The sequence below is a fragment of the Musa acuminata genome, chromosome BXJ3-8 (assembly GCF_036884655.1).
Source record: "Musa acuminata AAA Group cultivar baxijiao chromosome BXJ3-8, Cavendish_Baxijiao_AAA, whole genome shotgun sequence".
NCBI lineage: Eukaryota > Viridiplantae > Streptophyta > Magnoliopsida > Zingiberales > Musaceae > Musa > Musa acuminata.
In genome coordinates this window covers 4,046,163-4,068,759 of record NC_088356.1, presented here as the reverse complement: position 1 = coordinate 4,068,759, position 22,597 = coordinate 4,046,163, and the positions used below count along the sequence as shown (strand labels likewise).

At 41.0% G+C, this 22,597-nt stretch overlaps 1 protein-coding gene and 2 long non-coding RNA genes across 4 annotated transcripts; 2 read left to right on the top strand and 1 right to left on the bottom strand.

Annotated features, from left to right (window-relative positions):
- Positions 1 to 455: 455 nt before the first annotated feature.
- LOC108953574 (uncharacterized) lies at positions 456 to 11,864 on the top strand. The gene is made up of 8 exons (XR_010498798.1): positions 456 to 765; positions 1,333 to 1,386; positions 1,486 to 1,534; positions 1,665 to 1,756; positions 7,958 to 10,012; positions 10,091 to 10,145; positions 10,781 to 11,009; positions 11,084 to 11,864. It is a non-coding gene; the product is annotated as an uncharacterized LOC108953574 (long non-coding RNA).
- Positions 11,865 to 12,893: 1,029 nt separating this feature from the next.
- LOC135644388 (uncharacterized) lies at positions 12,894 to 13,825 on the bottom strand. Its single transcript, XR_010498463.1, has 2 exons — positions 13,551 to 13,825; positions 12,894 to 13,431 (listed from the first exon to the last, which is right to left on the bottom strand). It is a non-coding gene; the product is annotated as an uncharacterized LOC135644388 (long non-coding RNA).
- Positions 13,826 to 15,100: 1,275 nt separating this feature from the next.
- On the top strand, positions 15,101 to 21,867 carry LOC135585675 (phytochrome A-like). 2 transcript variants are annotated; one of them, XM_009413887.3, is made up of 6 exons: positions 15,101 to 15,574; positions 15,737 to 15,831; positions 15,950 to 18,187; positions 18,375 to 19,191; positions 19,492 to 19,782; positions 21,429 to 21,867. In XM_009413887.3, exons 3-6 carry the CDS (start codon positions 16,132 to 16,134, stop codon positions 21,652 to 21,654), a joined length of 3,390 nt encoding a protein of 1,129 aa, XP_009412162.2. In that variant the 5' UTR covers positions 15,101 to 15,574; positions 15,737 to 15,831; positions 15,950 to 16,131; the 3' UTR covers positions 21,655 to 21,867. The 2 variants fall into 2 exon arrangements, with proteins under 2 accessions (XP_009412162.2, XP_065019436.1); XM_065163364.1 differs by having other exon boundaries at positions 15,731 to 15,831.
- The last annotated feature ends 730 nt before the right edge of the window (positions 21,868 to 22,597 follow it).

Sequence of the window (22,597 nt, the reverse complement as noted above, 5' to 3'; positions counted from 1 at the left end):
TGTATGTGCATATGACGTTATCAAGGAAGACGTGTTGAGATATCAGAAGAGTTCCAAATTTGATTCCATCACAGTTTCAATTAGACAAGATGGAGATGGCAAAATCCAAGTTATGCTGTGTTTTCCTTGTTCCTTACGCATGGAACAGAACAAAAGGAATGACTCTCTTATCTTACTATCTCAACTACTTTTAACACAATCCCTCTCTTAATAACATTAGGATCCTTCAAATCTAACATAATGCTCGGTTCAAAATCTTATTAAAACTTTTAGATATATTGGATCATTTATTAATAATTTAAGCTTTAAAATTTGAGATTAATGGTTATACAATCGAAATGGGCTCCACAATGATGTGGCCCATTAGACGGCCCAGAAAACCTACCTCTTCGTTGTGGACGGAAGCGGGTGATGACGGATCCAAACAAACATAGATGAATCGGTGAGGCGGGAAGGGAAATAGAAGTGTTTCTAAGCGCCCAAACCCTCTCTCTTCATCGGTCTCCCTTTTGTTCGATCCCGGTCTTTCTAGTCTCTATTTTGCGGGTTCTCTACGACCGAAGCTTCCTCATCCCCGTCGGCATGGGAATCAAGGTTAGGGTTTTGTTTTTCCTCTGTCCCTGTAGTTGTCTCTTAGCTTCTTCCCCGCGTGATGGGGTCCCCCGTCTCCTGCTCTTTACCTGCTGGACGAAGCTCCTCGCGGACAACGCCCCCAAGGCCATGAAGGACCAGAAGTTCGAGAGCTGTTTCGGCCGGAAGATCGCGGTCAGTGCCAGTATGAGCATCTACCAGTTCCTTGTCCGTTGTCGTATCTCATCGCTCCATTCTAGCATTGGGCTTTGTGACTAATTAGATCTTTTCTTTTTGGTTTCTCGTGCGAGAGTTCCTTGGATATGCTAAGACGAGTTTAGGGTTTGGGTCATGACAGACGGCTGCGGAGCTTTTGAACTCTCGTTTCCCCGCCTAATCTTTCTTGGATTCGTAATTTATGGCTATTTCCGTTTCGTATAGACCGTCGGGGGAAGGACTGGTATGGAAACCCTCACCAATGAGGCTGGGGTAGTCACAAGGTTGACGAATCATTTCTATCTATCCTTTTTTTTTTCTTTTTTTTTTTCTTTATTAATGACAAGAAAGAAGTTTGAATCTTGAGTTTAATCTATACTCAATGGGATTGCTTGTTTGTTCGTCTTGTTTTGACGTTTGGTGTGGCAAAAAAGCCATTTGTTACACTGGCAAAAAAGCCAGTGTAAGTCCACATCTTTATCTGGGAAGTTATGTTTTCTCATTTTTTTTGTTTTCTAATGCAGCTTTCTGTTTTTGTCATGCCAGTTATGTATTTGATGGTCAGCCACCGGAATTGAAGAAACAAGAACTTGCCAAAAGGCAAGTCATTACTAACCTTCTATATGAATTCTTTTAATTTATTCTCCTACATTTTCATGGTCGAATAGTAATGTTCTTTAAGCTTATTGCACACTTTAGATACTCAAAGAGAGAAGATGCTACCGAGGATCTGAATGCAGCAATCGAGGTAAAGTGCTTGTCCACTATAAGTACCTTTTGGGACATATCTGACTTTTTCCCATCGTGCTGCTTCTGGTCCTTTTGCTCTTTTTCTCCCATTTCTGAACCCATTCAGGTGATGATTCCTACTGCTGCAGGCTGGTGACACAGGGAATTGAAAAGTATAGCAAAAGGACAGTGAAGGTTGTTTTTGATGTTTCTAGTTTGCAGTAGATTATATGCCTTGAAGGTATGTTGACTAAAACTTTTTAGTCCTACATGAGTTTGATATTTATATGTGTAAACTAGCATACAGAACTATTCGAGTTTTTTCCTTGCAATTAAAATCCGAATATTTTAAATTTCCTTTTAATTCAGATTTGGAAATTGAAATTTTAAGCAGCTATCAAACACTATATGACCATTGCATGCTTTAGTCTTATCGAGAAGGAAAAAAAAAAACTACTAAGAGTAAGGGAATAAGCTATTTTTTAATTGAGTTACCACATTTGGCATCCGAAAAAGTGAATCATAAGCATCTCATCCTATAGTTGCCTCCTGCTTCTGTTGCTGGTTTATGATGGATGTCCCAACTTTCATTAAATACCAATTGGCTGCATATGTTTTCTGTATAGCTAATTCGTGAGACCGGGCTATATGTACCTATTAATGATGACATTAGAATCTGCCTTTTCTGTTTATTCATTTTTGATGCTTCATTAAATAACTGAAGCTTATTACTAACAGATTCTTCTGCCATTCTGTAATTCTTGTGCCACTTCACTATGAATGCTACTAAATAATTGGCGTGCTATATATGTGGCCAAGAGCAACTAGAGAAGGGAGGCAGATCAATTGGTACCATTATTTTGGAATTGTTTTCTGACGAGGTGGACATGAACGTTGATGATATACTGGGAAAAATTGTTGGGGAATGACTAAAATGTTTGATTTAACTATAAAATTAGCACATTCAACCCCAAAAGCTATTATGGACTATTGCCAAATATTGTCAATGCAGTTGATGCTATTATGGAGGGTTGATTATTTCAGGAAACAATCGGTTCATTCTTCAACGTCGTAGCTATATTGTGTCGTTACAATATGGATCCCGGTAAGAAAAAGTTACACATATATTGATTATAAATCATATTTAACATTAATTATTTATTATACTAATAAAGTCCTATTTATATCTTTTTGCAATCGAGTGGTGGTTATAATTTTGGAAGAGATATTAAATTAAAGGAAGGTTACCATTCATGTATTTTTGTAGATGACGACATCAAGTGGTTGCGAACGTAACTGGTCGACCTTTGTATTGATTCACATGAAGGTCCGCAATAGATTATCGTATAGATAGTTGGAGAAACTGATATATGTCCACTACAACATGTGGCTAGGGTTGCGAACGTAACTGGTCGACCTTCGTATTGATTCACATGAAGGTCCGCAACAGATTATCGTATAGATAGTTGGAGAAACTGATATATGTCCACTACAACATGTGGCTAGGGTTGCGGTGTGCTAAGCTCGACAAGAAGTCAGAGGAATAGGAGATTGATCTTATCGACCTCCAATACTACGAAGAATATTGACAACCAATGATAGAGTGAGTCGAAGCAGTGAAGAACCAAGAGGATCCTCTACTTGATGAGGCGGGAGATTCTCCACGTCCTTCGTGTTTTATCATCGAGGCAATATAAGAAAAGGAAGCATATCCTCAGCAGGAGGAAGATGCCCCTTGGTTAGAACGTGACGGGAGGAGTTAGACAATATTGAATTGGATTACTTGAGGAACTAGAGACACCCAATCATCATAATCGTCCATCCAGCGTGCAAGACAAAGGTAAAAGGGAAGGCGGTAGCATCAGTTACACCATTAGAAAGAATCGAGTCGGGCGACGAGACACTTTCTCAATCGTATTCAACAACTATCTCGGTCCAAAGATATGGCAATGAAGTGGATAATAGTGCCTTAATTAATGATGGCGGCAACAACGAGGAGTCTCGTCTATGTTGAGGGTGGTGCATGGATCGAGGAGTAGTATTTTATGCATATCATCCAAGATTCAGATTATGAATCTCGACGAGATACTAGTCAAGTTTGTACATGGAAGGGGAAGACAGTGGATGATTTTGAGTAAAAGTGACATAGCTTACATGACGTAGATAGGGAGCGAAGTTTATCGTATTCACAATCGTTATATTATGAAGAATCTTACGACTAATAGTAGTATGGTAATAATTAATCATTCTGATAGCAGATAAGATTTCTCTAACTACATGAGGAAATCTCTCTATTTTATTGAGTGAAATCCTCCCTCCTAATCTGTATAAATAGGAGAGGGACATGTTAATGCATTCAAGCTAAAGCTTCTTCAATAAAGCTTCTTCAATAATTCTTCTTATCTTCTATTCTCTTATCTTCTATTCTTTCTATCATGGTATCAGAGCTTTCGCCGTAAAGACTACTTCTAAACATCTCGAAGTAGACCCGTCTCCTTGCTGGACTCCATCGAATCTCGGCTCCTTCTCCTACTGCCTCGTGGACCATGACTCCATCTCAAAGTAGTGCAGCGTTTTCCACGGACGTCCTCCAGGATCGTTGCGTCGGCCTCCTTCGAAGCTGAACAAGGGCCACCATGCCGCGCCCTCTTCTCCTCCCTGCGTTGGCGGCATTCTTTACTGCCGCCCATCCTTTGCCTCTTCCTGCAGAAGCAGAGCCGACGCAGCCTCGCAACTGCTCCCCGGCCAGCGATCTCTCCTCATTCCCGCATCTCGCTCGAGCGAGAAGTGCCGCTGCCGTCGTCCTAGCCACAACAGCTGTAGCAGTAGTGATATGCTCTTCTCCCAAGCTGTTGTCCTTTGCTTCTTCTTCCTCTGCTACAGCATTGCTATAGCTTTCTCTATTGTCGCAGCTTTCTCCTCTGCTGCAGTCGTCGTCGTCGCCGTTGCAGCCGCCATCGTCGCCGCAACAATAGCAACAGCGATATGCTCTTGCCCTACTCACGAAGCCTCTGGCTCGTAAACTGTTTGCTTTGCATCGATCCAAGATTTGTATCCTTGACAGGAGCACCATCTTGTGGGGGCATGATAGCAGATAAGATTTCCCTAATTACATGAGGAAATCTCTCTATTCTGTTGAGGGAAATTCTATATTCTGTTGAGGGAAATCCTTCCTCCTAATTTGTATAAATAGGAGAGGGACATGTTAATGCATTTAAGCTAAAGCTTCTTCAATAATTCTTCTTATCTTTTATTCTCTTATCTTCTATTCTTTCTATCACATTCTTCTTTGAGCAATAGTACGGTGATCAATCTTATGACACAGAGCAGCAGATCAGTGGTGAAAGTAGAAGTTCTGACGTTCTCCATGCTTCTCACTAATACATGCCACAATCATTCTTGCCTTAAGAGTTGCCTCGGACATGTGTAGTTCATGACGATTAGACTACAACCATCACCACATTGATGTATCAATGACATACGGTGTATCAATATACTATGTTATGGGATCAATTTCAAGATTGTGTCCAACAAACATATCAAACTAATATATAGATACATAGGATTGAGGACCTCAATTTATCGCTCGTGGAGTTTCGTCATTCTTTTTTATGATAGAATTGGGTATATCTATCGATTGATTACTTGATTCATTTGAATCTTAAAGTTTAAGTTGTTTAAAAAATAATCTAACAATTCAAATCATTTCTTTTTAGATAATTCAATATCAATAGAAGGACAGTTCGGAACGTACCACAAAGCTACTTCTCAAAGCTTAAAAAAGATGTGGCATTATTCTTTCCAAATCTAGATTATTTTGTTAAAATTATACTAAATTTATATTTATTTTCAACTTAAAAGTTCTAATCTATTTTTTTTTTATTTTTTAGGAATTTTTAGAGCTCGCGTCGGCCAATTTTTTCGTACTGTCAGTACGTGTCATCATACCGACACATGGTATGTTGGTACGGATTGGTACATGCCATATTGATGGTGGTCGGTACATCAGTATGGATCGGTAAGGCGAACCCTATGTGAAATTGTCTTTCCTTCACGTAGTTTTTTATGTTTCTATTGAGCATTCTTATTTGTTCTATATGCCCCTTTTTTAGCTTTTATTTATATATTTTATCCAGATAATTTTAGAGTTTCTGGTAGTATTTTTAGTTTGTTGATATGACACAAGCAATCAATTGACAAAACAAAGTTTGTTTTCTTCATAATTAATTAAAATACACTTTCAGATTTGCTACCACATTATGGTCCTTATCCATTAACTTAGAGAGCTTGGATGAAAATGTAACCTACACACTAAAGTTGTTTCCATTAGCTAGCATATTGAGGACTCTTGCCAAGTTTCTTATGACCTAAGGAACATAGTTCGGTGAAGTAGGCTTTTGCCGAGTTGTTAGTAATATAACATCTAAGTCTTTACTTTTCTATCTTGTTTTTCGTAATTCGATGTCATTGCAATGTTACAATTTCCCCTAATTATTAAGATGTCAGAATCTCCATTTAAAATTCTGACATCCCATTTAAATTTCTAGCATCCTCATCAGGCAGAATGTTTCTTCAATGCTTCATCATATCAAGGTAAAATCAGATAGCATATACCAGGTTTGCAATTTCGTATCAGACATTGTGACTGGTACATTCTGTTGATATTGGTGTATCGACACTTAGTACGTCGATAAGTTGGGGGAGGGAGAGGGAGGAAGAAGTAAAAAGAGGTCGTGGAGAAGGAAGAGAAAGAAGAAGAACAAGATGAAGAGGAGGAGAAAAGAAGAAGATAGACAACTGTGGCCTTGTAAAAGAGGAGGGTGGCGGGCTTGTGACATCCTTCGCGATACCTAACATTATTAATTTTTTAATGCACTAGATTGGACCCCTTGAAATTGGGTGGTTCGCACACAAACTATAAGAAGAGGAGGATCGACGATGGTGTCCTCGTGAGAAGAGGATAATGGGCTCGCGACTTCCTCTGCGAGCCCTAACATCATCATTATTATTATTATAATATTTTATTTTATTTACAAAGAGTAAATGGCAAAGGTGAGATTCGAGCCCAGAAATTATTTCTTTTTTAACACACCAAATCTAACCGCTTGACATTGGAGTTGTCCACATACTAGTTAGCATCTTGACCAATAAATATCAGTCCATGCATACCTGTCCAACAAAATCGCAAACATTGGAATATGCATACATATTATGTAGAATAAATAATTCGATTCGTTACTTTATCATGAATGAGCTTGCAAATTTAGAATAAGGATGAAAGGTAAGATACAATTAACCTATTACAGTCCTAATATATTAGGAATACAACTATACATGTAAATCCTAACTATCCTATTTAAATTAGGAATACGACTATTTAGGAATATAACTATATAGAAATACAACTATATTCTGATTAGGAATACATTCATATAGGGATACAACTTCCATATTGGAGGAAAACAACTTTCATATTATAGGAATACAACTCTCGTAGGAATATAGCTTTCATATTCAAGAATTATGACTTCGATATCCATGTGATTCTCCAACATTCTCCCTTATGTGGTTACTCTTGTAGGAATATAGCTTTTGTATTCAAGAATTACAACTTCGATATCTATGTGATTCTCCAACACTCTCCATTATGCAGTTGTAAATATATTTTGCAATCCATGCCTGTTAAGTAATTTATCAAACATTGGATCTGATAAAGTTTTCGTCAAAGCATCAACCAACTGTTATATGGATGAATTACAAGGAATGCAAATTTGTCCCCATCCAAATTACAGGGAATGCAAATCTATCACTCCCCCTCAAGTAGTTGTAAATATGTTTTGCAATCCAAACTTGTCATGTTATTTATAGAATATTGGATCTAGTAAAGTTTTTATCAAAGCAACAACTATCGATTTTGTGGATGAATTTCAAGGCATGCAAATTTGTCTACCGTTCAACTTTTCTTTAATGAAATGTCATTTTATTTCCACATATTTGGTTTTATCATGATGAATTAGAGTTGTGGGCAATACTTCTATTACTTCATTGTCACAACACAACAACATAGGATTACTTATTTTGATCTTTAAGTAGTACTTTTAGCTACATTAGTTCACAAGCTTGGATTACAAAACATTTGCAACTCTTTGAGGGGGAGTGTTAGAGAATCACACAGATATGGAAGTTGTAAATGTTGAATATGGAAGCTATATTCCTATGGCAATTGTATTCTTTGAATATAGAAGTTGTATCTTTATATAACTCTATTCCTAATTAGAATACAGTTGTATTCCTTTATAGTTATATTCCTAAATAGTGGTATTTCTAATTTAAATAGGATAGTTGCCTAAGAATTATATATATATAGTTATTTTCCTAATATATTAGGATTGTAATTGATTCCCCACATTAAGGTTTGACGTTCTTGTCATGGATATAACAGGTCCAGAATCAAAGTGCATGTGAGGCCCAATATTATGGTGGCTCTGCGTTATGACGTGCCCTTTAGTTCTATTCACGGGTAGGATTTTCCTATTCAAGTATTTTACCTATCCAATATTAGGTCGGATTTGATATCAATTTTCATGATTAGATTCAATGAGATAACTTTACATATCTATTGAAATTGAGTCACTGATCCAAAATGCTTAAGCCTAATATAATAGTAATACACTTATCTGATTCGTATAAATCAATTCATAATTTTACGTATTCTTATGTGGAATTAAACTTAGAATGTTATAGTATTTCCTTTGCTCAAGCTTACCATAGAGTTTCCAACACATATCTCAAGTATATCTTGGGTTTGTGCAATAGTCATGTCACAATTTTCTTTTTTCGTCCATGGATTGTTTCCTTGTAGCATGCAAAAAAAATTTTGAGATTGCCAAGGTTAAGTTTTCTCAGATTGAATTCTTATACAGACGAGCTTAACTTCCTACCTTCTTCTTCACGAACTAAGAAAAATATTTCTTTAATAGATGGGAGAAGGCCTCTGCCCAGGACTCTTTCACAAACTTCATTAAACTTGGGATTAAGGCCCAACCAGAAAATTAAAAATTCATGTTCATTCAATCATATCTTTAAGCTTCTTTCTTTCATTTTGATACCCAGACAGAGATCTAGTCCTAACCAAAGTCCCTTCAGAATAGCATAGTAGTTGGTAACTGGTTAGTTACCTTATTTAGTGGACAATCTGCCTCTTCAATTCATATTATTGGTTAGCAGCACACTTGGAGTAGGTTTATGTGACTGCATCCCATGTCCTTTCTATTTTCCAGCAGGAGATTGTCTTGCTTATCTCATGTTGCATGAAGTGCAATAGCCAGGACATCACCATTGAACTTTTACATCTGAGATTTCAAATTTTGGATCAGATTTCTCAGGTGCAGAAGAAGTGCCAAGAGAATAACTCCATTTAATTCTAAAGTATTTATTTGTACGGTGGTATTTTCAGATGACTATGTGTCCTGGATTTGGTGTCGAGTTGGTCGAGGTGACTATTTTTTATGTTGCAAACATGCTTAAAAGATTGGAAGGTTTGAAGATGAAGATTTAGAAATGGCAATGAAAGTCGAAACAATGATCAGCAAAGAAAGGACTGACCAGAAATGTTGATCAAGAAATAAGGCTGACCAGGAATTGGATCTGAACCAGAAAACTCGAATGCTCTGATACCATGTAGAACGAGTAATTGCATTGGTTACTTCATCATGAATGAACTTATAAATTTATAAGAAGGATTGAAGTCCCTAATAGTTAAAATCCAATTATCGTGTTACTGTTATAATTTATTAGGAATACATATTTGGAGTATATGAAGATGGAGGAGGCCCACCATATTTGGAGTTTGCCATAGGTTTTATCAAGGTTCGTCATATTGTGGCATACCACTCGGTACAAGCGGTGTGTATTGGTTTGACAGGGGATGGTATGAGCGGTGTATCGGTATGCCCTCATATATCATATGTCGATATGTTTGGTATGGTTCGGTACAGCTTGATACATATCGTATCGATAGCTGGTCGGTACATCGGTACGGATCGATAACGTAAATCATGATTTTTATGATCTCTCAACTGTACAATCATGCACTTCCAATTGCAGTTACCAAATACTTGAGGAATGGCCATATCAAGAAGCTTGTCGCCTGTTCAAAGAACCCAATGTGATTATGGAAATTCCAGAGCTGATTTGGACTGCTCCAGATGAGGAAGTAACTAAAAGGGAAGTTGGTGCTTATGATCCACACATTAGGTGTCTTGAGACAAACTGACTGGGATTTCTGTTTCTCATACTTATGGTCTCACGTGCTTTCTGGTGAATGAAAATGGTTTCAACAATGATCGAGTTACAAAGACATGCATCCTGTTCAGTTTGTTGATTCCACCACTCTATGAATTAGTTTTCGTCAAGAGTCCTGAGCTATTTGGTATTTGCATATTTTCTAGGAAATTGAAAATATTATAGCCGCCAAGAATAAGTCTTCCCAAGGGCGGTAAGCACTCATTGTCTTACTAACCGAACCCTCATTTTTTTTTCTTATGATCAATGGAATCATTTTGGTTTTTTTCAGGCTAGAGTCCTTTTTTAAGCCTGTTGTTAATGCATCTGCACCTCCTAAAGGAAAGGTATGTGCTGTAGCTGCCTTTTTTTGTTCCTTGCATCTTTTTCTTGTTCATGGTTTTGTTGGAAAAATGGGTAATGATTTCTTTGAATAAGTTGTGCTGGTTATGTACTTGGAAAGCAACTTTAGAAGTTGGGAATGTGTGACGATTACTCTATGTTTGGTTTTTGCTATAAAAACCGTGGCTTTTGAAATAAAAAAAAATGAGGTCATAGACATTTCTAGGATTTACAGGGCTCTATAGGATGTTTAAAATTTTGGAGGGGTATTTTGGATATTATGACGCATCGCAGACATGCACCAGAAGCTGTTTCTATTTGTTGTTACTCCATTCTTGTAGTGTCAGCTGATATGCAGCTTGCTTGGAACTCTCTAGAGAATCTTTGTTTGACATCGATGCCTCTTATGTGCTAAAGGCAAAGGGCCAAGCATTTTTGTTTAAGCCTGTAGCTTGTGCTGCTTTTCTGATTTGGGTTTGCCATGGTAGTAAAGCCTGATTTTCAAATTTCTTTAGTTCTATAATTGTTTCATATTGCTTCTGTAGAAAAATATTGCAGCCTCTTGCTAATATCAGTGTTCATTTCCTTGTACCTCACTTGAGGCCTTATCTGTCCCTCTGTGATTTAATCTTTTTTCCAGGAGATTGAAGAAGTAGCAAAAGGAACATCTACAAACTACAAGTCTAAATCTGGAGGTGCAAAGAAATGATTGGAAAGCAATATCAGCACTCAAAACATTGCAATGAAGTTGCATGGGTCATAGAAAGATAAACTTCGCCATGTTGCTCGAGCCTTATACGAGGCTATCACCATCCTCTAGGTGAGCTAGCAGTCGCTTGAGGATCTGGATCTCAACCTTATGTCTCAGGGTACGTGACGTATTTCTTTTTTCTTTTATCTTCACTTCTTTGATTTGGCATTAAGCTTGTTTGATGCATTGTAGACATGGATCTTCGCATCGTCTTCAGCCATCGAGAAGCATAGGAAGAAGGTTGCAATGTACCTTGCTTTGTAAACGTCTCAGGAGCAGGTCATTTGAGAATAGGGGAGAATTTGCCTTCCTTGGAAGTTCAAGCCTTGGGGCCTCGGCTTACACATTCGGGATGCTTGAAGAGGAAAGGAGGGCCTTGGCACAAAACCTATTTAATAAGTGTCGGTCGGGCCCTTTACTCAGTCATTATTATTGAGTTCGTGTCGAAGGGTAGATGAAGCGCCACCCTCGGTCCGAGCGAGTGAATGGGCTCCTTTGCCTTTTACGAGAGGGAAGTTTTCTTGAACTATTAAATCCTCCCACTTTGGGAGGGAGTCGGTGAGGCAACCAACAATAGCAACAACAACCACTATCTAGCGGACCAAGGCCCTCGTCCTTGGCTCGCTCGAGCGATCCGTTGCTCGTTAGTGGATGTTAACCACGAAGTTGGAGGTTTAGGCTCTTCTTCTAGTGCTAGTTGATAAGTCATCATGTGTCATCATTGGTGTAAGTATGAGGGCTTGCGAGAAATTGCTCGCTTTGGGTGAGTTGCATAGTTTTGCTCTTTCGGGATGAGCTCCAATATGGGCCTTTAGAGGATGACTTCGGCATTTATAAGGTCTTTATTTTCTTACTCCTTAATTAATGTGAATTAAATATATTTATCAGTAACCTTAACCTCAATAGGAGAGTTGAGGTTGTTAGTGTATATTATGGTTGTTTGATTAGGATATCGATTTGGAGCTAATTGAGTTCCAATTCTATACTTGTTAGATTGGCATTTGAAAGTGTCAAACCCAATTGATTCATAATGCACTAAACCTTGTGAAACTACATCGGTGGTGTGCCCGACAAAGCCCCTTTTGATGTTTCAGGTAGTCTTGATTATGAGGGATCCACAAAGTGTCAAGTCTTTCTGAGATGAATGTATTAGAATTGAAGTCCTTCATAGCCGAATGCATTAGAATTTGAGTCTTTTCAGAGGGTTGAGGACGACACCTGACGAACCTTTTATAGTGAGGTTTCAAAACCATGTTTTTCCTAGGCCAATCTTAAGTGGGATCGCATTGCATCGAATCTAGAGAACGTGCACAGGCCGTGGATATGAGATGTCGAGGTGTCAATAACATGGTGATAGGCTATCAACGACATGGCATCAAGGTGTCGACCGTATAGCAAGTAGATGTTGATCTCGTCATCATATCATATCGTATCAGTAGCGATTAGCATGTGGACTTATCATGATTCCAATTTACCAATACCAAACTAGAAATCAATAGATCAATGTGGTGTTTGGTCCCCTATCTCTCAAAATAGACTTAGGAATGACGCCGAGTAGGATATTAGTTACCTTAATACCACTCAATAACATTACTCCTATTCGAAACATGCAGCTGACTCAAGTAACTAATTTGTTAATCGAATTGATTTGATATTAGATCGAAGGTTATACCGGTCCAAGATAAATGGACAAAATGAACTATTCACTCGCATCTTTATGTAAGTTCATTCACGTCCAATAGATAGATGCTTGCTTTTACTTGTTGGCTCCATGTTGCTGCACTAGCAAAAGCTTTGTACCTTTGAACTGGAGATCAAATCCAAGGATTAGGCGAAAAGATATGAGGAAGAGATTTGGATCAGCATCTGTTCAACAGATGCTGCACTATGTTATGTCGGCCCTTTTTGCCTTGGAATAGATTGTAAACAATTAAACCCCAACTGCATCCGGAAACAGACTTGTCCTGCTCGGATTCCTGCTTCTGCCAATCCAAGCCCAAACTTGTGTCATGTACTACATTGATTTTTATTTGTGTCAACACATGCAGTTCACATTTAAAGAACACTTTTCTCACTTGGTGGATGAACTATTGAATCCATGGTAAATAGATTTTGCTGGTAGTATGGGAGAGAATATAACGGAATAGACGTAGACACATGCAACCAAACACAGGAGTACTTTACGAAGTAAACCTAGGAGATGAACACGGAGCAAATGGGGAGGCCACTTTGAGAGTACTTGGTGCTACAGGGGACATGTGAACCGGCCTTGGTACCTGTCCGAAGAGCCTCGATGTTGCCCATCGAGCACGGAAGAGAAAAGGCATGGTTGGGGCAGCCTTCCTTAAACGCCGCGGAAGCCTGTGGAGGATTCCCAGGAGATGATGGAGGAAGAGAGGGGGGGTGATCACGCCACCCGATCCTCGTATCCGCCCGCTCGCCCCTTCCACATGCCGCCCACTCTCCTCTGTTTCGCCGCAGTGCAGAGATCATTAGGAAAACGAAGAGCATTGATTGTTTTGTTTCTTTTTCCGATCTACCTGCGCAGGACCAACCGAGAGAGTTAACGGAGGTGGTCGATCGGGATTTGCCCCACCCCCAAAGAGGACAAAGAAAGGGGGGAAGAGAAAGGATGGTGGGTGGGGACGATGATGGGAACCATGTGCCACTGTTGCCGACCAGTGCTCCGCAATATTAATTGGGAATGGGAAGCCTGGCATGGCGCCTGGTGCCCACGTGAACTCCCACTGGTCCTCTGTCTCTCTCTCTCTCTCGCGCACCGAGAAGCACAGGAGCTTGCTGCTGCCATGGCCGTCGGTACTTGGATGGCACCCCCTCGAAGTCAACCAGTACACGATCGTGCCACGTCAGCATTCCTGTCCACTGTTCGCACGGCGGAGCACGTCCGAGATGAGCTTCTGGTTCTGGGATCCACTGGCTACAGGCGTCTTCGCCACAAGATTCCCTCCTTGGGGGGCCTGGAGAATCCGATGTCTCGACCCCCCTCGCTTTTAGATTCGTGCGTTGGCACTAAAAAACCTCCGGATGAAGGGTCATCATATGCCTGCACGATCCCTAAAGCAACGAGGATGTAGATCGCAGAATCGTGTCTGCACTTCGACGTGGGATCACTTGAGTATGTCGGTTTCAAGTCGCGACATTGGTCACCACTCGACGAAAAGATCGGAACACGCACACTAACAGGATATGCGTGACAGCTGTCACTTTGCCTCATCCATGACTAACTGCCTCCGCTAACGACAACAACCCTAATCATCATTTACCGGGTCGAGTAGATTCAGCGTCCAAAAAGTCCGGTCCGTTAAGTCGGCTACTACTACCCTCGTTAAACCCCGTCACCTTATTGCTACCCGTTGCCCCCGCCTTCCACAGCTGCGAGAAGAGGGACCCGCGTCGTCTTTGGATTAACACTTGGAAGGGAGAGAGGACAAGGAGGCATCCGACCTGGCAACGATTCGGTTGGGTTGGATCGATATCAACACCTCAAAGGATCCGACCCGTTATATCCGCTGTCATCCTTCCTAGGCTTGTTATCCTATTTCTACTCGTTGCTGCGTTACCCAAACCTCCCGACACGTGGGCCCGCGTCGTCTGTGCCTCAACACCTGGGAGATGACAGGAACACCAGACGTCGACCTGGTCAATCATTCGGGTGCGTTACAGCGAGCGAGGCACGCGTCTTTAGTTAGTGGAACGCACATTTTTTCCATACTGCAATATATTATTGTCAATATAGAAATATTTTTTATTAATAAAAAAAATAAAATATAAATAGTATTTTTTTAAAAAAATTCACAAATTATGATCACAATTTCTAATATTCCTTCTTAAAAAACTGTTTATAATGTAACTATTTTAATATTATATATAATATTTTGTGAGGAAAAAAAATAATCCATATAACATTATAAATAGTTAACGGATTTTTTTAGATTTGAATAAAAATATTTTTAATGAGTATTTTTGAGAATTTAAAAAGGGATATCATTCAAAAAAAGAAAAAAAAATGTCATATTGGTACGCATGTACAGTGTTTGTTATACACTGACATGGATGGATACGCATGTAATGATGCTGGAAAATGTCATATTGGTTTAACGTGACTGACGTGAACTCGTCGCTGAGATATTGTATCCTTATATCCGCGCTTGGATTCGTCCCCCTATTCTTTCCTCTTTCAATCCTCGAATAGATTGCTGGGTTTGGCCGCATCCGTGACTGCGACGACAGTGAGGGAGGGAGTAGAGGTGCAGCGCGGCGCCCGGCTTTCGAGCACAACGAGTCCGGTTGGAGACTCTTGGTGAACCCCGGCCGGGCGAGGCAATTGGTCGGGTGCGCGCCGCCCCTTCCGCGGGCTGCGGCTCATGACCGTGGACGTGACTTTTGGTCCTCTTCCAACCCCGAAAAGTAGAGGCCAAATGGGTGCTCGCTCCCCTCTCGTCGCGTCCACGCCCGCACGCACTTGCACTTGATCTGCCCCGTCCGCTCCCTGGTTTATCGGTTTCGCTGGTTTCCGGTTTTTGACTACCCTGTGCTCTGCTCCCTGGAATGCGTGAGGATTTTGGATTTAGGATTCGGGTGCCGTTCGCGAGAATCCTCGCGATTCCTCAGAGGCGTGGAGGAATTACCGAGATTGGGAGCACTCGAGGGGCTTTCTCGAGGGTAAACCGGGGGTTCTTCTCATCTTCTTCTTCCTTTAGATCATCAACTCCTTCAAACCTTTTCGTGGGAGGGGATATTTCTTGCCCAAGTTTTTCCGCATGACTCACTGAAAGTTGCTAACCTTTTTGCATCCTCTCCTGTCGCTCTGTGTCGAAGCTGAAGGAAGAAGAAAGTTGGTCGTAGCGAGGACCTGCTGCTGCTCTGCAAGAAAAAAATTTAGCTCCATACTTCGACCTTACCGGCAGAAATCTTGATCGGTGAGCTTCATGCTTGCTGCTGTGTCTCCAGCTTCAGTTCGGCAGCAGTCGTAAGACGTTTGGTCCTTTTACTCCGCTTCTCCTGGATGATGCTTGGCTTTGTCTCTGTCCCTTGCAGTGAAAAAGTAAATCCCCAGTTTGGAGATTCTTCTGGCGTTGTTCTTAGCGATGCACAAAACATCTCCTTGTTGAGGTCTGCGGTGGTAAATTCGTGGCCGCACTCGCAATCTTAGTACGCGATAAGAAAGGCGTCGCCTTTCCCGACGGGCTTCGGCTTCCTTGGTGCGAGCTCTGAAGAAGATGTCGTCGTCCAGGCCCACGCAGTCTTCCACCAGCTCCAGTAGAAGCCGGCACAGCGCCCGGATAGTGGCTCAGACAACCGTGGACGCCAAGCTTGATGCCGACTTCGAGGAGTTCGGCGAGTCCTTCGACTACTTGCAATCGGTTTACGCGCTCCGGGAGCCCTCCGGGGACCAGAGGAGGTCGGAGAAGGTCACGGCCTACCTGCAGCACATCCAGAAGGGGAAGTTCATCCAGTCCTTCGGCTGCTTGTTAGCCCTCGACGAGAAGTCGTTCAAAGTCATCGCCTACAGCGAGAACGCCCCGGAGATGCTCACCATGGTGAGCCATGCGGTTCCCAGCGTGGGCGACCACCCCGTGCTCGGAATCGGCACCGACGTCAGGTCTCTCTTCACTTCTCCTAGCACGGCGGCGCTGCAGAAGGCTCTTGGCTTCGCCGAGGTGTCTCTGCTCAATCCCATCCTAGTCCACTGCAAGACCTCCGGTAAGCCCTTCTATGCGATTGTGCACCGTGTGACTGGTTGTTTGATCGTAGACTTCGAACCCGTGAAACCTAGTGAGGTGCCCATGACTGCCGCTGGTGCTCTGCAGTCTTACAAGCTCGCTGCCAAGGCTATAGCTAAGCTTCAATCCCTGCCTGGTGGCAGCATTCAGCGGCTGTGTAATACAGTGATAGATGAAGTCTTTGAGCTCACTGGCTACGACAGGGTCATGGTTTACAAGTTCCATGAGGATGATCATGGTGAGGTGTTCGCAGAGATCACAAAGCCAGGCCTGGATCCTTATCTGGGGCTACATTATCCGGCGACAGACATTCCCCAGGCTGCCAGGTTCCTCTTTATGAAAAACAAGGTTCGAATGATCTGTGATTGTCGTGCCAAGTCCATCAAGATATACCAACACGACAAGCTTCCCTTTGACATCACCTTCTGTGGATCTACCCTCCGAGCACCACATAGTTGTCACTTGCAGTATATGGAGAACATGAATTCGATTGCTTCACTAGTTATGGCTGTGGTGGTAAATGAAGGTGACGAGGATGATGACACAGAGGCAGGGCAACAACCACAGCGGCAGAAGAGGAAGAGGCTTTGGGGGCTTGTCGTATGCCACAACGAGACCCCAAGGTTTGTCCCTTTCCCCTTAAGATATGCATGTGAGTTCTTAATGCAAGTGTTTGCGATACATGTCAGCAAGGAGATTGAATTAGAGAACCAGATACGTGAGAAGAACATCTTGCGGACCCAGACTCTCCTGTGTGATATGCTGCTCAAAGAAACTTCTCCTATAGGCATTGTAACTCAGAGTCCCAATATCATGGATCTAGTAAAATGTGGTGGTGCTGCACTTCTTTACCAGAACAAGGTGTGGCGACTCGGTTTAGCTCCAACTGAGCCACAGATACGGGACATTGCCTACTGGCTGACAGAGTATCACATGGATTCGACAGGCTTAAGTACTGATAGTCTAATGGATGCTGGATATCCAGGTGCGTCAGCTCTTGGCGATTCAGTTTGTGGAATGGCTGCTGCCAGAATAACGTCCAGGGATGTCCTCTTTTGGTTCAGATCTCATACTGCTGATGAAGTTAGATGGGGAGGTGCAAAGCATGATCCTTCAGACAAGGATGACGGTAGCAGAATGCACCCAAGATCTTCATTCAAGGCTTTCCTTGAAGTCGTGAAGATGAAAAGCTTGCCTTGGAATGACTATGAGATGGATGCCATTCACTCGCTACAACTTATACTAAGGGGATCCCTGAATGAAAATGACAGTGTGAGCAAAAAGGACACATTGGACTCCAGGATCAATGACCTTAAACTTGAAGGGTTGGTAGAACTGCAGGCGGTAACAAATGAAATGGTCCGCCTAATAGAGACGGCGACTGTGCCAATTTTAGCTGTGGATGTTGATGGCATCATAAATGGATGGAATCTTAAAATTGCTGAATTGACTGGTCTATCAGTTGACCAAGCAATAGGGAAACATTTGCTTAGCCTCGTGGAAGAATGTTCAGCAGATGCTGTCAGGGAGATGCTTCACTTGGCATTACAGGGTAAATGCTCCTTTTGTTTCTCCTCCTCATATTTCTTGGTTTTCAATTTTCCCATAGGCCCCATACCATATTGTATTGGATCACAGCTCTTATGGTTTACAGCATAATATTTCTCACATCTCAGTCATTATATCTATTTATTTCTTTTTAATAGGCTACTCTTATTTTTATTTTTGTATTTGATCAGGAAAAGAGGAGCAAAATGTGCAGTTTCAAATGAAAACTTATGGTCCTCGGAGTGATGATGGTCCTGTCATATTGATCGTTAATGCTTGTGCAAGTCGTGCCATCAATGATCATGTAGTTGGTGTTTGTTTTGTGGCTCAAGATATGACTGGTCATAAGATGGTGTTGGACAAATTTACCCGGATTGAAGGAGACTATAAAGCCATTGTCCATAACCCCAGTCCGCTTATACCTCCAATATTTGGTGCAGATGAATTTGGATGGTGTTCGGAGTGGAATGCAGCTATGACTAAGTTATCTGGGTGGCAGAGAGATGAGGTGATAGACAAGATGCTTTTGGGGGAGGTTTTCGGGAGTCATGTAGCCTGCTGCCGCATGAAGAACCAAGACACATATGTAATTCTCAGCATCTTAGTTAACAATGCAATGACAGGGCAAGAAACTGAGAAGGCTCCTTTTAGTTTTATCAATCGGAATGGTAAACTTGTGGAGTGCCTATTGTCAGTAAGCAAGAAAGTGGGCGAGGATGGTATGGTCACAGGAGTCTTTTGCTTTCTTCATACTGCTAGTCATGAGCTGCAACATGTGCTCCAGGTGAAGCAAATCTCTGAGCAGAGTGTGATGAAGAGGTTGAAGGCTTTGGGTTATATAAGGCATGAAATTAGGAATCCCCTTTCAGGTATAATGTATTCAAGAAAGATGCTGGAAGGAACTGACTTGTGTGATGAACAGAGACAGCTCCTTAATACTGGGGCAAAATGTCATCGCCAGTTAAATAGGATTCTTGATGACTTGGATTTAGAGAACATTATGGACAGGTAAATCTCATCATGGTATTTATTAGATTATACAGATTTGTTCTCCCCAATCAAGTCATTTATTAGTGTCCTAAAAATCTTGTCTTTGTGGTCATGTCAACATGTTCCATAATTGGCCATGTGACCCCATCAGAAATTTTTTTTATCTATTTACGAATTTAATCTTTATGCATAAGAGTCATGTAGATTTGGCATGGATGGAGGGTCCTGCATAGTGCTAGTTCGGCCTAGTTTTCTTTTGTACTATATCTACAATTTTTTTACTGATGTTAATTCATCCTTTTTATATGTTTCATTTAGCTGGTTAGATCTGGAAATGGTCGAGTTTGTGCTGCATGATTTGGTGGTTACTGCAGTAAGTCAAGTCATGCTTGCCAGCCAGTCAAAGGGAGTCAGAATAGTCTATGATCTGTCTGATGGGTTCATGAATGAAGGTGTTTTTGGTGACAGTCTTAGGCTTCAACAGATCCTTGCTGGTTTCTTGCTTGTGTCTGTGAAATCCTCTCCTTCTGGAGGTCTGGTTGAAATTGCTGCTAGCCTTATCAAGGACCAGCTGGGAAAATCTCTCCATGTCTTACACCTTGAACTGAGGTATGATAGATTCAACGGCCTGTAACTGGTTCTAGAACAGTTTCTTTCTTTAATGGTAATTGCTGTCGTCAATACAAAACTAGTTCTATTAAAGATGCTCATATGTGCTAAGTAGTAGTTCAGCAGAATGCAAATATTTATGCTGCTTGTTTATTCTTGGTTGCTTGTATTTCCTGCTAACCAGTGTTGTCTTCCTCTAATAAAGTTGATCTTTATATAATATTTTCTCATCATGAGGCTAGGACCTATCACAACATCTTAAAATGCTGATAAATTTTAACATAAATACGAGTATGCAAGTAATGTATAAAATAATCCCCTTTAGTTCTCAATGATAGTATGGCTGTAGTGAAATACTTACATTTCCAGCATCGTAGATTCTAGTGATAATGATCCACTTTGTGTGAGTATTTGGGAGTCAAATTGTTGTATTTCCAATTTTAGTTCATATGTTTATTGTTTGATAATCATCCCGCCCTCATAATCTGTGTAATGTCCCAATTTAATCTCACATTGAAAGTGAACGAAAACTTGGATTGACTTATGGTCGGATGGATGCAAGTATGATGTAAGTTAACAATAGTGTAGTACATCAAACCAAGCCAATCCAAGTCGTCGTCCACTTCTAATGTGAGACTAAATCGGGATATTACAGTTTGGCCATAATTGTTGATTATTAACAATGTTTGAGGATTTCAAATATCCATTTACTACAAATTCCTTCATCTTTGTAGTAATATATCTTGTTCTTATATTGGCTTGTGCTTTGAAATTCTTATATAGGTTGCATTTTTTCTTATTCTCTGTTTATGTTGGTTATTGATATTTGTTCTTTGTTTTTCAGTAAGTATTTCAGTGGTGACTTCAGGTTGTTCTCGGTATGAGGCTGTGACTAGGAATTTTTAGTATTAAAACAAATATGTATAGGGCAATTTGAAAAGTGGTCTTTGTGTCACGTCAGCTTGTACTTGCTGGTGCTTTGGTTTTAACTGGAGTTTGAATTGTACAAGGCTGAAAGACGATGGAGAATGATGTTCAATTTTATCCACCTACCATTGGAAGTTTTTCGGGGACTACGGTTTTGTCTAAGTTCGAGTTATCGGGATTCGAGATTGGAGACTGGAATGTTTGATGTCTTAAGGATATTGCACCAGTCCAGGTCAGCGAGTTGTTTGTAGGAGTTTATGTTAGGTAGCTTATTTTTGAGTGTGCACTTACAATTTAAACTTTATATTCTAAAGATCTCACTTCTCTGAGTTATAAACAACATATGGCACTTCCTAATTTCTGATTCATGGTGACTTTGACTCAACAGTGTCAGGCATACTTGTTAATGTGCTCACTCGGTGAGAAGGGTGTGGGCTCGAAGTTGGGTTCTTCTGTCAAGATCTAACTCGTGCGTTAGGTAGTCGGCACATGAAGCATTTGTTATTATATATACCTTTGGTAGTGGTGCCAATTTAGGGTTAGACAAAATGATTATATTTGAGTTGGTTGTTGACAGGTCCAAAGAAGAGCTTTAGTGCACTGGTAACACAGGGTTAGTCGATCAAGGGAAATGCTCCATGGTCTTTGCCGTTTTCTGTTCTTCCCAATAATTAATCCTGTATTCTCAGCTGTAATCTTTCTTGGCTGATTTATTTCAGGATCACACATACCGGAAGCGGAGTGCCAGATGATCTTCTTTCTGAAATGTTTGGAACCAGCGAGGATCCGTCCGAGGAGGGCCTCGGCCTTCTTGTGTGCAGGAAATTGCTCAGGCTCATGAACGGCGATGTGCGCTATCTCAGGGAAGCTGGCAAGTCAGGATTCATAGTCTCCGTGGAGCTTGCTTCTGCCCCGAAGTCGAGGGGCACAAGGACTTTGGTTTGATGATCCCAAGAATAGGCTCATAGTGTTTGTGTCCGATGTCAGTCCACCACCAAGTGAGCTAATGAACTTCTGCTTCAGTTAGGTTTTGCCGATATCCATGGTACTAATGCGAGCCCGTCCGGTTGATGTTTCTGTATGCAATAATGAAATGACTTTGAGAAGTTTATTTGTATGGGTGAATCTGATCTTAAAATGAACTGCTGTGTGGCTCTACTCCCTGCATGAAGCTTGCATGGTATTGATCATTGATTCATGGGCAAAACAAGTTGCTACAGTCTCATGAATCAGAGTCTGGTTGTGGAGCCATTTAGTTGCAGGTGTTGTAATGTGTACTGTCATCCCTAAAACAGGAGATGACTATCCTTTTGATTTGGTTTTTTATTATAATTTACTTGTTATTATTATTAATTTCTTAGTAACTATATATATATATATATATATATATATATATATATATATATATATATATATATATATATATATATATATATATATATATATATATATATATATATATGGGCTGATAGGATATTTACGAGTTTTCCAAGGATTGAAATGTAAAACGTCTTCATGCATCCGCCTACGGTGTCTTCTTCTTCTCTATGCGCTCTTCTTCCTTCCTTTCTCTGCTTCTTCCCTCGCATTCCAAAAGTCAGTCAGAATTCGAGGAGGGAAGGGGAAGAACGTGTTCTTTTTGGTCTGTCAATCACACTCCACGCCAGTCCTGTTGTACGTGCAACTCCGAACTCCCCTGCTCCATGGTGTTTCTTCTCCCTCCCTCTTGTTAGCTGCAGAATGGGATAGGGTGAGGGTGGATGACATCTCTTTGGCTCGTCTTTGCCTTGTCTCTTCCTCCATCAAATGCGTCGTAGGGAAGAGGAAGCACCGGCGCATGGCGGCGGACGGGAAGGCGGCCTCTGGTTGTGGCCTTCGCGTCATTTAC